General features: G+C 43.5%; 1 protein-coding gene across 3 annotated transcripts in view; it reads right to left on the bottom strand.

The window, feature by feature from the left end:
* Positions 1–2,463: 2,463 nt before the first annotated feature.
* Positions 2,464–14,847, bottom strand: part of nrcama (neuronal cell adhesion molecule a) — a 90,314-nt gene continuing 77,930 nt past the window's right edge. For all 3 annotated transcript variants that reach the window (XM_076296995.1, XM_076296992.1, XM_076296994.1), the window contains 4 exons: positions 14,549–14,725; positions 7,421–7,552; positions 7,119–7,197; positions 2,464–2,783 (listed from right to left, as the gene is read on the bottom strand). In XM_076296995.1, coding sequence (XP_076153110.1) covers positions 2,549–2,783; positions 7,119–7,197; positions 7,421–7,552; positions 14,549–14,725 — 623 coding nt within the window. In that variant the 3' untranslated portion in view covers positions 2,464–2,548. The remainder of the gene's footprint in view (positions 2,784–7,118; positions 7,198–7,420; positions 7,553–14,548; positions 14,726–14,847) is intronic.

Genomic DNA, 14,847 nt, shown 5'->3' with positions numbered 1-14,847 from the left:
TGCCTGCAGGCTGGGTGGGTGACGAAGAAGAATCTCTGAATGGTACATGAATGTGGTGGTGAATCTCTTTAACTTTTTGACATTGGTGAATCTCTCCTTGCTGCTTGGTACGTGTGTGTGTGTGTGTGTGTGTGTGTGTGTGTGTGTGTGTGTGCAATCGAGTGCATGAGCACAAGGGGAGGTGAGACATGGGAGAAGGGGGTGTCTAAATGATTGAACGTAGAACGCTGTTCTCTACAAAGGCACTAGTTACCATGCAGTGAGGCCAGGAAAGGCCTCTACAGTAAGAGACTGCTTCTAAACACGTCTGTGGTGTGTATGCATGTTCATTTCTTTATTTTCTCTCTCTCTCTTTCTATAGAGCACAGGCTGGGCAAAGGCTGGGTAAAGTTACGTGTGTGTTTGTGTGTGTGTGTGTTTGTGTGATTGTGAGAGAGAGAGAGGGTGTGTGTTTGCGACTGAAAGGGTGGGGTATGGATTACTGTGTGCCTTGTGTTGAGAGAGGGCTCTCATGAACCACAATTGACGAGAGGAAACCATAACAACTGCTGCTCTCCAAGACAATCTCAAATCCCCACTTCCTCTCTTCCCAGAGTGCACCTGGGCGTGACACACATATCCACCCCAGATCTGGCCTGCGTCTGGGCCATAACTGGTTTCTTCCTGCCTGGGTTTCCTCTGCTTGAGGAATGCAACACGAAGTCCACATCTGAGACCAAAATAAATAAACCTTTACAAAGAAACAGCAAGCTGAAAAAAAGAGAAAACACAACAAAACAAAACAAAACACAACAACGAAAAAGTGTACCTATCTGAAAATAGATTTAGAAAATCCATCAAGGCTACATTTGTGAGAAAAATGCATGGGTGTCATTTTGAGTTTGCTGAATCGCTAGTAGTGTGTGTGTGTGTCTGTGTGTGTGTGCCCTTCTGTATAATAGTGACTGTGTGTGTGTGTGTGATAGTTTGTTTGTTTGTGTGTGTTGTATCTAGCACAGTCTTCAGGGACAAAAGCGCTGAGCGATCTCACGGTGTAGCAGCTGACTAAAGCACATCCGGCTCTGACACGGGCCAGTTCAGGGCCTGCGCCGGCCCAGAGAGCGCTGCTTCCCAGCTCCTGTCCCTGATGTCCTACGGATAGATTTGTTTTCTGAAAATTACAGTATAGATATATACAGACAGCTCATTTGTCTTGCAAAATAAGACATAATAATGTTAATATTCATAATAGCTTTTACATCGAGTCACACATTTTTACAACAATGTCCACAAAGACATCGGTGTCACTTGTCTTTATCCTTTGATTAATACAGATTATAATACTGTTTTCGTATCAGTAGGTTATTTTCATTACTGCCGTTGTTTTTGTTTGTTGTTGTTGACGAGGATGAAACGCAGGACAGCATTACCTGTGTTTGCAAATGTGTGGCGTGAAACAGTCAAGTGTGAAACCCACAGGAAGCTCTCAACATGGTCATCATGTACATCGCTACCTCGGAATGCTTAACTCTATGGGGAAATATGCCGCAAAAGCTAAAGGATGCTAAAATGTGTTAGCGTGATGCTATTCAACTACCAATAGTTCATGTGGCGAAGAAAATATTGCTCATATATATAATATATATTTATATATATATTACGATCTCATATATATAATTCTCATCTATATATTTGTATATTTGTAAATAAAATCAAAACAATGTAATAGAAGAAGCTCCTGTCCCAATTAGTTTTGCGCAGACTGGGAGGAAGGTAGCCAGTCTGAGACATTAGATTCCCTCCGCTTCTTCATCCCAATTGCTCTCCTGCCTTTCTCATTCCCTCCTCGCAGTCACTGTGGCTGGCCTGGGGTCGGTTCACTGGTTTGCATTTGGCAAAGTGAGCATGTGAGTGTGTGTGTGTGTGTGTGTGTGTGTGTGTGTGTGTGTGTGTATGTGTGTGTGCTGAGGGGGGCGGGGGGAGGAGTTCACAGTGTGATGAGACAGCCTGGTGGTGAAGTGTCTCAGTGTTTGAGATGTTTGTGTGTGTGTGAATTTGTGTGTGTGTGTGTGTGTGTGTGTGTGTGTGTGTGTGTGTGTGTGTGTGTGTGTGTGTGTGTGTGTGATGAAGACGAGGTGCCATGTCTCTCTCTACATGCGTCAGGTCACACAAGAGTTCATGATGTACAAGGGCGATGGGACAGCCTGGCAACAATGAAGGATGTCAATGTATGTGTGTGTGTGTGTGTGTGTGTGTGTGTGTGTGCGTGTGTGTGTACAGTATGTGTGTGTGTGTATGTGTGTGTGTGTGCGTAAGAGAGAAGAATTTTTTCTCCTTTCTCCTCTCCCATGTTAAATGAGCACATATATGTATATCTGTGTGTGTGTGTGTATATCTGTGTGTGTGTGTGTGTGTGTGTGTGTGTGTGTGTGTGAGTGTGTGTGTGTGTGTGTGTGTGTGTGTGTGAGTGTGTGTGTGGTGAATTCGTGTGAAGTCCAGAGAGAGTCCGATCGTTTGTCTCCCTGTTGTTTTTGTTTTTGTTTGTTTGTTTGTTTTTTTCCTGGCGCTCTCACACGAACGAGTTCATGGCGTTGACGGGCGAGGGCGCTTCGGAGCTCTCGTTGCCCTCTGCCGTGTCCTTCTCCTTCTTGCCGCTGTACTGGCCGATGAAGGAGCCGTCCTCGTTGAACTGACCGTCGCCGCCCTCGCCGTAGTCCACCAGGCTGTCGTCGCTGTCGTCCTTCTTCACCGTGCCGTTGGACGGCGTACGGCTACCTTTCAGAGGCTTGTGGTCCTCCGTGTCACTGAGACAGAAAGAGAAATAGAGAGAGGGAGAGGGAGGGAGATGGAGGGAGTGAAAAAGAAAACAGAAAAGAGAAAAAATTTAAGGAAGGAGGATCGAAGGATAAGAGAGGGAGAGAGAGAATGTGAGAATCAAAGAAAGAAAGGAAAATAAATAAAGAATAATCAAGAGAACAGAATGCAGTACAGAAATAAGAGATGGTTGCAACAATGTAAGAGATAAAAAAGAAAGAAAGAAAGAGAAATATAGAGAAAGTAAAGAAAATAAAGAGGGGGGAATGTTATACATGGAACACATTAGTGTTGAATCATACCATCCAGCTTTGTTGAGCTTCCCCAAACAGCGTGCCTCTGTTTAAAACCTTTACTCAAGGTCAAGATCATACTCAAGGTCAAGGTCATACTCAAGGTCAAGGTCAAGATCATACACTCTCATATGCGTTCTGCCGCCATAGCATGCTTACAGTGGCTAGTGGGTTAGAGAGGTCAAAATGCATACGATATGCCTGGGATTACTGGAGTCAGGGTCACAGGGTCAAGGCTGTGAGCAAAGTAACGTACTGCAGTATAGAAACTTATCATGAAAAAGATAAAGTGCTGTTAGAATGCAAGGTTTGTTTAAGCAGGTTTATTTCATTTCAATGAGACTGGCCCTCATACTTACAGTGTTTCAACTCAGTGGGAGGAGCAAAAAACACAATGCAAAGCCAAACCGTATGCAAAAATGAAACATAACTCAGACGGGATAAGAAAGAGAAATATAAGAAAAAGAAAAACTGTGTGTGTGTGTGTGTGTGTGTGTGGGGGGGGGGGTGGGGGAGGTGCAGGTCAGGAGAAATGCTTTCAGTGCCTATTGTTAGACAAGCCTCAAAAGGATGAGTCTCACATGCTGAGGCAGACCATTTCCTTCTTACCTTTCCAGAGACCTAAATTCCCCCAATACAGAAGCACAGGGGGTGGGGGCAAACCAATCAACAATGGTCTTACTGCACACTAGAGCAGTGCAACCAATCAACAACAGTCTTACTGCACACTGGAGCTGTGCAACCAATCAACAAGCACGGTCTTACTGCAAAAATGGAGCTGTGCAACCAATCAGACATGGTAGTACTGCGCACGAGGCAGTAAACTGCTCATGTTTGCAACTGAGCGACATCATAGCCATTTAATGCTGATTTAGAGTAGTTTATCACATTTTAATTAAGTCGTTTAGTCAATTACAAGACAGCAACCGGTGTTGGCCCACATGTGGCCCATATCCAGCCCCCTTTATCTCAGGCCAGACCTGGGCCAAGGCACGGCTCTGTGCTCGTGTAGCGGTTAGCGTAGAGATAAAGCTCAAACATGCTTTCATTGCCAAGTGCTGGGTAGTCCAATTCTCTGCCTAGATAATAGAGGACTCTGGTGTGGATTTTGGTCATGATTCGATGCGACTTCCATCCAGACCAGAGCCAGACCCACACCAGAGTCCTCTACCTTCCAGACGCTATGGCCATCACGCCATGTATATGAAATTAATCAAATGCAGCCTGTAGTCGTCTCTATTGTTAGCCAAGCCTCAAAAGGATGTGTCTCGCATGCTGAGGCAGACATTCCCTTCTTACCTTTCCAGAGACCTAAATTCCCCCAATACAGAAGCACAGGGGGTGGGGGCAAACCAATCAACAATGGTCTTACCGCACACTAGAGCAGTGCAACCAATCAACAACGGTCTTACAGCACACTGGAGCTCTGCAACCAATCAAGCACGGTCTTACTGCACACTAGAGCTCTGCAACCAATCAATAACAGTCTTACTGCACACTGGAGCTGTGCAACCAATCAAGCACGGTGTTACTGCACGCTAGAGCTCTGCAACCAATCAAGCACGGTCTTACTACAAAATATGGAGCTGTGCAACCAATCAGACATGGTAGTATTGTGCACAAGGCGGTAAACTGCTCATGTTTGCAACTGAGCGACATCATAGCCGTTTTAATGCTGATTTAGAGTAGTTTAGCACATTTTAATTAAGTTGTTTAGTCAATTACAAGACAGCAACCGGTGTTGGCCCACATGTGGCCCATATCCAGCCCCCTTTATCTCAGGCCAGACCTGGGCCAAGGCACGGCTCTGTGCTCGTCTAGCTGTTAGCGTAGAGATAAAGCTCAAACATGCTTTCATCACCAAGTGCTGGGTAGTCCAATTCTCTGCCTAGATAATAGAGGACTCTGGTGTGGATTTTGGTCATGATTCGGTGCGACTTCCATCCAGACCAGAGCCAGACCCACACCAGAGTCCTCTACCTTCCAGACGCTATGGCCATCACGCCATGTATATGAAATTAATCAAATGCAGCCTGTAGTCGTCTCTATTGTTAGCCAAGCCTCAAAAGGATGTGTCTCGCATGCTGAGGCAGACATTCCCTTCTTACCTTTCCAGAGACCTAAATTCCCCCAATACAGAAGCACAGGGGGTGGGGGCAAACCAATCAACAATGGTCTTACTGCACACTAGAGCAGTGCAACCAATCAACAACAGTCTTACTGCACACTGGAGCTGTGCAACCAATCAAGCACGGTCTTACTGCACACTAGAGCAGTGCAACCAATCAACAACAGTCTTACTGCACACTGGAGCTGTGCAACCAATCAAACATGATCTTACTGCACACTGGAGCTCTGCATCCAATCAAAAATGGTCTTACTGAAAAATGGAGCTGTGCAACCAATCAGACATGGTAGTACTGTGCACGAGGCGGTAAACTGCTCATGTGTGGAATAGTTTCTGCAACTGAGTGAGATCATTTAAAATGGGAACCTAATGGGAGTCACCATCGACAGTTGCCAATCCCATTCAGGAAATTCACTTTAGTATGTTGCTGTGCGAAGCATGGACTAGCACAGTGGTGAATGTAGGTGAGTTTATATCAGGCTTAGTTAGTATCACATTCCATTGTGAGATAGAAATAATCAACTTGCAACTAATGCATAATATGGCCTTCAGTAATTCCCTGGATGATCAACATCATGTGTGCAGTGAGAATTTTTTTTTTCTAGAACCCAGTTAGAACCGGAGTCTGGATCCAATCTGTACCCATTATTATGCAAATCCAGAACGGAATGGAACAGTTCTAGATTAAGCGAGAGTAAGAGTTACCACTGATGTTACTGCATTTTCTTCAGGCAACACAAAATACTCCACCACCATCAAAACTACAGTGTTTCAACACCCTCACTTGCTGCATTAGGCATGAAAGCTTTTTCTTTGAAATTGTTTAAACTTTTAATAGGATAATGACTTTGAAATTCCTTAACTTTCACTGGTATGTCCAACATTGATTTATTTTCCTAGAGTTTCTAAATGCATTTTAACACCATTAGCGTGCAGCTAAAAAGCATGAAATTGGATTGCTTCTAATCAAGAAAAGGCAGCACATTGAGTTAATGAGAATTGGTGAGAATATTCATAACACTGAGCAGTGAAATAAGCTGATAAGGGAAAACTCAGCAATTTCAACAAATTAAATTATGTGTTTGCTGTAAAGCTCTTAACATAGCCGTATTAATGCTGATTTAGAGTAGTTTAGCACATTTTAATTAAGTCGTTTAGTCAATTACAAGACAGCAACCGGTATTGGCTTACATGTGGCCCATATCCAGCCCCCTTTATCTCAGGCCAGACCTGGGCCAAGACACGGCTCTGTGCTCGTCTAGCGGTTAGCCTGAAGCTAAAGCTCAAACATGATGGTTCCTGCTTGCCTTTCGTGTCTGGAATGGGACTGTGTGAGTGGAATTGTCTCCTTTCCTTTTCCTGTATCAGGGAAGATGCAGAACACAACTTTTTCTTCTTTTTCTCCTGTATGCAGGACATGCATAACATTGTGTCCTTGTATGTTTACATTTTTATTTGTATGTGTATATCTTTTCTTAGCTATGGTTAGATGTATGTTGTTTATGAGCTGTTTTTATTAGTTTTAAATACATTCAAATAAAAGACAATTTGATACTACTACTACTACTACTATTTGTTCTTTTTATACATTTGAAATGCCAATTAAATATTCTATATTCACTTATTCATTTGGAATATATTGTTAATGTCACCTGTTTTTAATGAACCAGTGGCACACACTGAATTGTTGGCCACCACAGAGAACTGTGAGACTATAAGCACTCCTGTGTTTTGTTTCTCCTTCTTCATGGACACCTGGAGACTCTGCACACGCTTTACTCAGTTTGAGTAAAAGTGTTTATACCTGTACAAAGCTCACCTGTGAGTACACTTGTGTGAAGCTCACCTATGACTCACTACACCTGTGTGAAGCTCACCTGTGAGTACACCTGTGTGAAGCTCACCTGTATTCTCCAAAGGTGCCATCATCCTCCTTCATGGGCTGTATTTCTGGGTCCTGGTGCTGGTCCTCTTTCTCTTTCACTGTGGGAGGAAGAGGGAAGACACACACATGGCTTGGATCGTCTTTATACACTGTGGTAAGAATTGATGTATGGTCAGCAGAATTTAGATTACAAGTGTATTATGTTAGTACAAGTGTGTGCATGCCAGTATGCATGGACATGTGTGCTCTTGTGTGTGCGCACGTTTGTGTGTGTGTGTGCGCACGTTTGTGTGTGTGTGTGTGTGTGTGTGTTAGACTAACCGGGATATTTTCCTCCTTTATTCCTCTTGATGAAGCAGACGATGAGGAGGACGAGGATGAGGAGGGCAACGGCACACATGAGCCCGATGAACCAGCCTTGTGTGGCTATGTCAACCTGCTGGCTTGGCATCGCTGCACACACACACACACACACACACAAACACACACACACACACACACACACACACACAAATGCATGCACACACACACACACACACACACACAAACGTACGCACACACACACACACACACACACACACACACACACACACACACACACACACACACAAACATACGCACACCCACACACACACACACACACACACACACAGTCATACACATAAATACACAAAGGTGTAAATAACAAATAATTGCTTCTGCTGAATTCAATGAAAAATGTGGTAAATAATGTACGTTTGCGTGCAATTAATGCTTTAACATAAAAACATAGTTTTGAATGATTTGAATGAACATACACACAAACAGACATGCATACATACAAAGTTAAATACAGTAACTGAAACAATACTTGTGAGACATATTAGGTAAACACAAGCCACAATGATTCTGCTAAAACATAAACATGACTTCACATATCTTCAAATTAATCACATGTCCCAGCTGAAGACCCTTTACACTGTATCTCTAATAACATTTAATAACTCAGCATTATTGTAAAATGCAATACAAAGCAAATGAATGTTCTCTTTGGAACAACAGAGAAAAAATAGAAATATAAAAAAACAACAACAAACAAACACAGAATAATCATGGAAAATGTCATGCATAACGTCAAACAGAGTCCACAATGAGTCTAACTTCACTATCATGACCATGCGTTGTGAATAAAACTGCCCCAGTTATTTCCACCCGACCCAACGTAACCATTTTCATACAGAGGGGATAACAGCGACATGGGATGACGGACATCAGCGACCAACGGTGCTGCAGCGAACGAGCGCATGCCACCTCACCTGGGACCGTAATGACCAGCTCATCTGTGCTGTGCAGCGTTTGGTCCGAGTGGTCTTTGGCCACCACTCGCACCCTATACGACGTGCCCGCCTTTAGACCCTTAATCAGATACGTTTGTGTGCCGTTTACAAACTCTTTAGTCCACGCGTCCTTACCTGGAGGGAGAGGACGCACAGCCACCATCAGTCTCTAGGTGTGTTACACAGCTAAATCTAAAGAAACGCAAATCTGAGGATAAAGCTTTAACATTTATTTATAATTATATTTATACATTATGTATGTAAACAATATGTTTCATATTGATATATGCGAGAATGATAGAACATGTCAAAAGTGAGACATTATTAGGCATACTATGATTCGTTTCTATCTCATTATCTAACTTTTAGTACAAATATACTGCTTTATAATGCTAAATACTTAAGTTCCAGTAAAACGTCTACGATTTTGAAGTACTTAACATTTAGAGAGAAGGCATGCGTTAAACAATTAAGTCTATAAAGCGTACTACAGTTTTATGTGGACTGACTGTTTTAAATGAGTATTGTGGCATGTCTTACTGTTTTCTACATTATATTCCACGTAAATGTTATCTGGACCCGAGTACTCCCAGCTTATTACAGCTCCGTTTTGCTCCACGGATGAGTTTACCCTTCCGAACGGCCGGCTGGTGGGACGAGCTGAAGAGAACAAGCACACATGAAACCAGGAACTCCAAAGGTCAAAGGTCAACTGACAGGTCGACATACAGCTTCCAAACCACAGTGAGTGGCATAATGCACAGTAAACTACAGCTGAGGAAAGAAGACGTTCTTTAAATGTCTGTTGATATATATTTTTTCTTTCTTAGTTTGAATGACACTTATAACCATGCAGTTTATAAAACTAGGCTATAATAACATGCAAGTTAACACTACGGTGTTAATTCTGCACAAATGTGTTCACGGTTGATTGTGTAGGAATGCATGGCAGGCCCCTAATGTGTGTAGCCTTTAAACACTACTAGTTCAACGCTTCATTAAATAGGGCATGCACTGCACTAGTAGTATCCTAGTAATACACTTTAACGGATATGAACTACAGTGGAGTCAGTGACATAATACCGCATAACCAATAGGATACTGTACATGCAGCGTTAGACATCAGTGTCAGTGGTGTTATATCGCATAACCTGTAGGACATGCAGTGTTAGATCATAGAGTTCCACGACATGTGTGGGTTGGGGGGGGGGGGGGGGGGGGGGGGGGTGAGGATGGTAGTGAGGTCAGAGGTCAGTACCCTTATAAACTGGAGAGAGGGGTGGAGGAGTCTGGCTGGGGGGAGGTGTTGTGTGGGGGGGCTCTGTGAGGCCTGGAAAGAGTCAGGAACAGAGGCAACACACACACACACACACAGGTAGAACCGTTTACATATAAACACAAGCAACTGAGGAGAGAGAGAGAGAGAGAGAGAGAGAGAGAGAGAGAGAGAAGACAGAAAACAAGAGACTGCAAAATAGAATGAGTACATATGGAGATGGAGAGATGAAAATTGAACAACAGCAACTGAGTAGACAGAGAGAGAGAGAGAGAGAGAAGGAAGACAGAAAACAGGAGAGTATAAAATAGAATGAGTGCATCTGGAGATGGAGAGATGGAGAATGACAAACAAAATGAAGTGACAGTGAAGTAAAAATAGATGAACAAGAAAAGAAACACACAAGAGCACTTCTATTGTGAGAAAGAGTGAGACGGACATAAGAGAAAAACTAAACAACAGACAAGACAGAGGCAGTAAAATGAGGGTTTAGTGTAGTAGTAGTTATCCTCATGCAGTACCATGCAGAGCAGTCTGACTAGCGCAGGGAGACTAGCGCATGGGTCAAGTCACTTATCATGGGAAAGAGCAGGCAGGGTTGGGTGAAGCGTTTGCAAAATCATACTACTTTAACCCTACAGGGGGTATACTGCAGTAAACAAATCATTCCACTATGATGTCAGTTGAACAAAACATTCCACTATGATGTCAGCTACTTTTCTATATGCAGGGTTTAAAGCAAGGAACATCAAGGTTACACTTTACTTGACAGTATCGACATAAGAGTGACATGACACTGTCATGAACGTGTCATAAACAAGTCATTTATGCCATAACGTTTCTGTTATTAAGTGACATTCGGTTTTTGTCATAACAAGTTAGGGTTAGAATTAGGGTTAGGGGTAGAGGTTAGGATTTGGGTTAGGGTTCATTGTGTCATGTCATTCTTATGTCGATACTGTCAAGTAAGGTGTTACCAACATCTCTGTGCCTGAAGTTGTCAAAAATGTTCAAAAGCCATTTCTATTCTAAATCTTTTAAAAACAGCCTGGCCCATGCCTGAATTCTAGCACAGTGCCTTTAAGAACTTTAAGCCCTGTATATAATATCAACTTTAACATTAAAAACTGAGCTAGTCAGTCATGGTAAATAAAAACTCCAAGGGGAAGGCCTGAGCTAGCATAGGGAATGGGATGGAGGAACATTCATTAACATTCATATTTAACTGACTATTTTCTATTTTCTAACCAATCCATAGCCCTACTGTATTTCTATGGAAATCATGGAGACATGGCACAGATCTCTAGAAGGAGGGATTGCCTGACTGGTCTACTCTGAGGGAAGATACATGCAGATGCAGGTGATCTAGAGGTCGGCTGGCCTACAGTTCAGGTCACTCTTGGAAAAAGGGTTCTTCACATATCTCCATACAGGAACAATTAAAGGTTCTACTTAGAACTCTCCAGGAACAATTAAAGGTTGTACTTAGAACTCTCAATTAAAGGTTCTACTTAGAACACTCATTGGAAAACATTTCGGGCAACTTTGAATTACCCTTGTGGACCCTCATTTGAGGCTTCTGCCACGAACCTTCGGAAGCACTATCCCTTATAAAAGGGAAAAAGGCAGCAAAAGTTGCTGTGTAGAACCTTTCACAATACAAACCCTTTAGGGGCTTGAAAGGTACTAAGTAGAATCTTTAAGGGTTCCTCTATGGAGATCCTTTTGGATGAACCTTTTTCTGGTGCAGTAAGAATGAGAAGAACTAAGAGCTGCACTGATGGCTGATGCCTCTAAAACATGCAGATCCATCAGCCCAGTGGGGGCGTTACCTTTGCCCACACCTGAGGTGGGCGGCCTCAAAAACGCTTCAGAGGAGAGGAGAGAAGAGAGGGAAACAGGACACACACACACGTACACACACATGCATACACACACACGCACACACGCACACATGCACGCACACACACACACACACACACGCACACGCGCACACACGCACACACACGCACCCACCCACACACACACACACACACACACACATACACACAGAGGCAGAGTGAGTCTCAGTTCACAAGTCAGACGGATATATTAGCAAGCTGTCTGAGCTATGTCAACCACTGGTATGTTAGACAAATACCAGATTTTGGTCCAATTCTTTTCTCAAATACATTAACCAAAAGAGTCCGTTATTATAGTGATTCATATGTCCATGAAATATCAGTCAAAAAGCACCTTAAGACATACATTGACATACAGTATTACCGAAGCACAGGGAAATCACTGTACAGGACTGCGATTACACATCTAATCATAATGTCATCTATTTTATCATACTCTGGACTCTAAAGTCCATTTCATGATGAGGATACAAGTTCACTATTTGATGAGGCACTCCACACACAACAAGGAGTTGGTGTGTGTGTGTGTGTGTGTGTGTGTGTGTGTGTGTGCATGCATGCATATAAAATAAAGAATTCACTTGTTAATGGACATATTGCCTGTGCGTGTTTGTACTGTATGTCAATATTTAGTGTATCTATGTTGTGTACCGTGTTCATCACCGATGACAAAGGGGGGGGGGGGGGGGCAGTGGTAACAACAACAGGAGGAAATGCTTCAGCTTTATGTATCTGCTGACTTCTGAACAAACCTGATGTGGACATGGACCTGCTGATGAGCCGAGGTGCGCTCAATTTCAGTGAACAGAGGGGAGCGTTCAAGGCGAACGTGTTTCTCTTTTTTACTTGCGGGAAAAGTGGGTGCGCTCAACTCCGAAACAATTCATTATGTAGATTTTGGGTGCGTAAAAAGGAATGAGGCACTCTCAAGCTGTATCTCTTGTGTATTTAATTAACTGAAAGCAGTCACAGACGGAAGCGTTGCGATTGTGATCATAATCAACCTCAGATCTGCACCAGATCACTTAAGAGTCTTAGACAATTCGACATTAGATGTTCTACTACACAGAAGGCCCCATAGGAGAAAAGGGAAATGTTAGTCCACTCAAAACACACACACACACACATACACACACATACACACACACACACACACACACACACACACGCACAAACCTATTACCTGATGGCACTTGGTGTGCGACAGAACTAGACCATGATAGTTCAACAAATCAAGACCTGATGCATTTAAAGCAACCTGAGGTAAGAATTAGTACCATTACCCCGTGTTGTCAATTTCCAATGCACTGGGCACCTTCCTTGACAGTTTATGGGATTACTGTTGGTTGGAAAAGATCAAGACCTAATGATCAAGAGCCAGTCACTATTTGGTTAACAAAGAGCATCTCTGCACATAGGCCGCTGTAAAACCTGGTGCATCTCCAGGCTTGTTCGGGACCGTGGAAGAGCACTCCATACTCCCGTATACCTTAGAGCAGCGGTTCCCAAACTTTTTTTCCCCGCGGACCACCTTCTACATCCTCGGCTCGCGTACCCCCACCATCCGAAAAGTAACACATTCTATTGACGCATTCCAGGCATCATGTTTAATTAGCCGCCCTACATGATAACAAATAACAAAATCAAAATGTGCAACTGGTCTATGAGCTCTCACGCTAAAAAAACAGTGTGGAGAACAGCATTAGACTGGTTAGAGATACTGTAGCACCTCACTGCAGACCACGCACTGTGGCTTTGGGTAGTCTGTCTCCCAATCCACGTGAAGCCTAGGCCTGCCTCATCATAGGCTACTTTCCTTTTCTTCGCGCAGTCTTTTCTGTCTCGTCCTTTCTTTTATTCACCTGTGCTCCACCTCCACCTTCATCATTCTGCCCCCCATCCCATCGTTACCTGTCTCCTGCTCTGTTTCTCTCACTTCTCTTCTTCGATCGCTTTAATTAGTCCTTTTGGACAGTGTCCCTGTTTTTGCCAGTTTGCCATGTTTGCGTAGCCTTCTACACATAGCCTCTACTTCCACGAAACTAACACGGCAGATATTCTGGCTGCCCGCAGGAAATCACATGCATTGTGGGTAGCTTATTTTTTTAATGAAAACATAGCCTGCTATAGAGTTTACAAATGATTTTCTTTAATTTCACGTTTCCATATCATTATAACCCGATTCGAAATCATTTATTATTTATGAATTAATTTGATTATTAATTACTTAATCATTTTTAACACCTTTCCGACATTGCCCTTCTCATCTTGCGTACCCCCTAGTGGCAGCTCGCGTACCACAGTTTGGGAAACCCTGCCTTAGAGCAGTGGTTCTTAAACTGGGGGTCGCGAAAAAATATTGGAGGGGTCGCAAAATTATTTGCATTTGGATGCATTGATGGTTTTTAGTCAAAGGCTGCCATTGACATTAATGGTGGTGGTGACACAGCCTACCTATGAGAGAAGACATTTTCTGCCTCTGCTTCCAATGCCCATCTCACAACATTTCTAAACCAAATTCCGCTGGTTAGAGAGGAGGGGGTCACCAGACAAAAAGTTTAAGAACCACTGCCTTAGAGTATCTGTGTTGTTTACATGGGAGTTTACAGGGGAATTCAAGTCCATGATGCATCTGTTTTCACACAGCGCCACTCACCTTTATCTATGATGGTGACGGCCTTCTCTATGATGGTGGGAAATTGAACCCTCAACTTTTCTGGCTACGGCTTGCTACCATCATCTCCAGGATACACCTCATGCATACACATTTCACAGTGTGTTGGCCCCAGCTGTGGCGCAATTGGCTGGGGCACCTGCACCATACGCCGGCGACCCGGGTTCGATTCCCGCCCCGTGGTCCTTTCCGGATCCCACCCCTGCTCTCTCTCCACTGTCCTATCATTAAAGGCATAAAAAGCCCCCAAAAATATATATATACATTTCACGCCGTGCTCACCTGTGTCTATGATGGTGACGGCCTCCTCTGTGATGGTGGGGCCAGCTCCCTTAATTGTGTTGGCGCTGATGTAGAACTTGTAGCGGGTGCTCTGTTTCAGGCTGGAGAGGGTGAGCTTCGTCTCGTTGGCCGGCAGGGTCATTTCCTCCATGGGACCGAGCTCGCTCGTGTTGTTCACTAAAAAAAAACAACAGAGAGAGGGATGAGGAGAGAGACAGAGAGAGAAAGAGAAACATAGATTATGATGACAGTGTTATGAGAGAGAGAGACTGTTCTTCTATCTTCTTCTATTCTCTATT

Source organism: Alosa pseudoharengus, unplaced genomic scaffold, assembly GCF_046254945.1.
Source record: "Alosa pseudoharengus isolate Yale_2024_CS ecotype anadromous, Long Island Sound unplaced genomic scaffold, YU_APseudo_1.1 YU_APseudo_1.1_scf_20, whole genome shotgun sequence".
Lineage (NCBI taxonomy): Eukaryota > Metazoa > Chordata > Actinopteri > Clupeiformes > Clupeidae > Alosa > Alosa pseudoharengus.
Note: the sequence above shows the minus strand (reverse complement) of the source record. Positions and strands in the feature narration are given on the sequence as shown.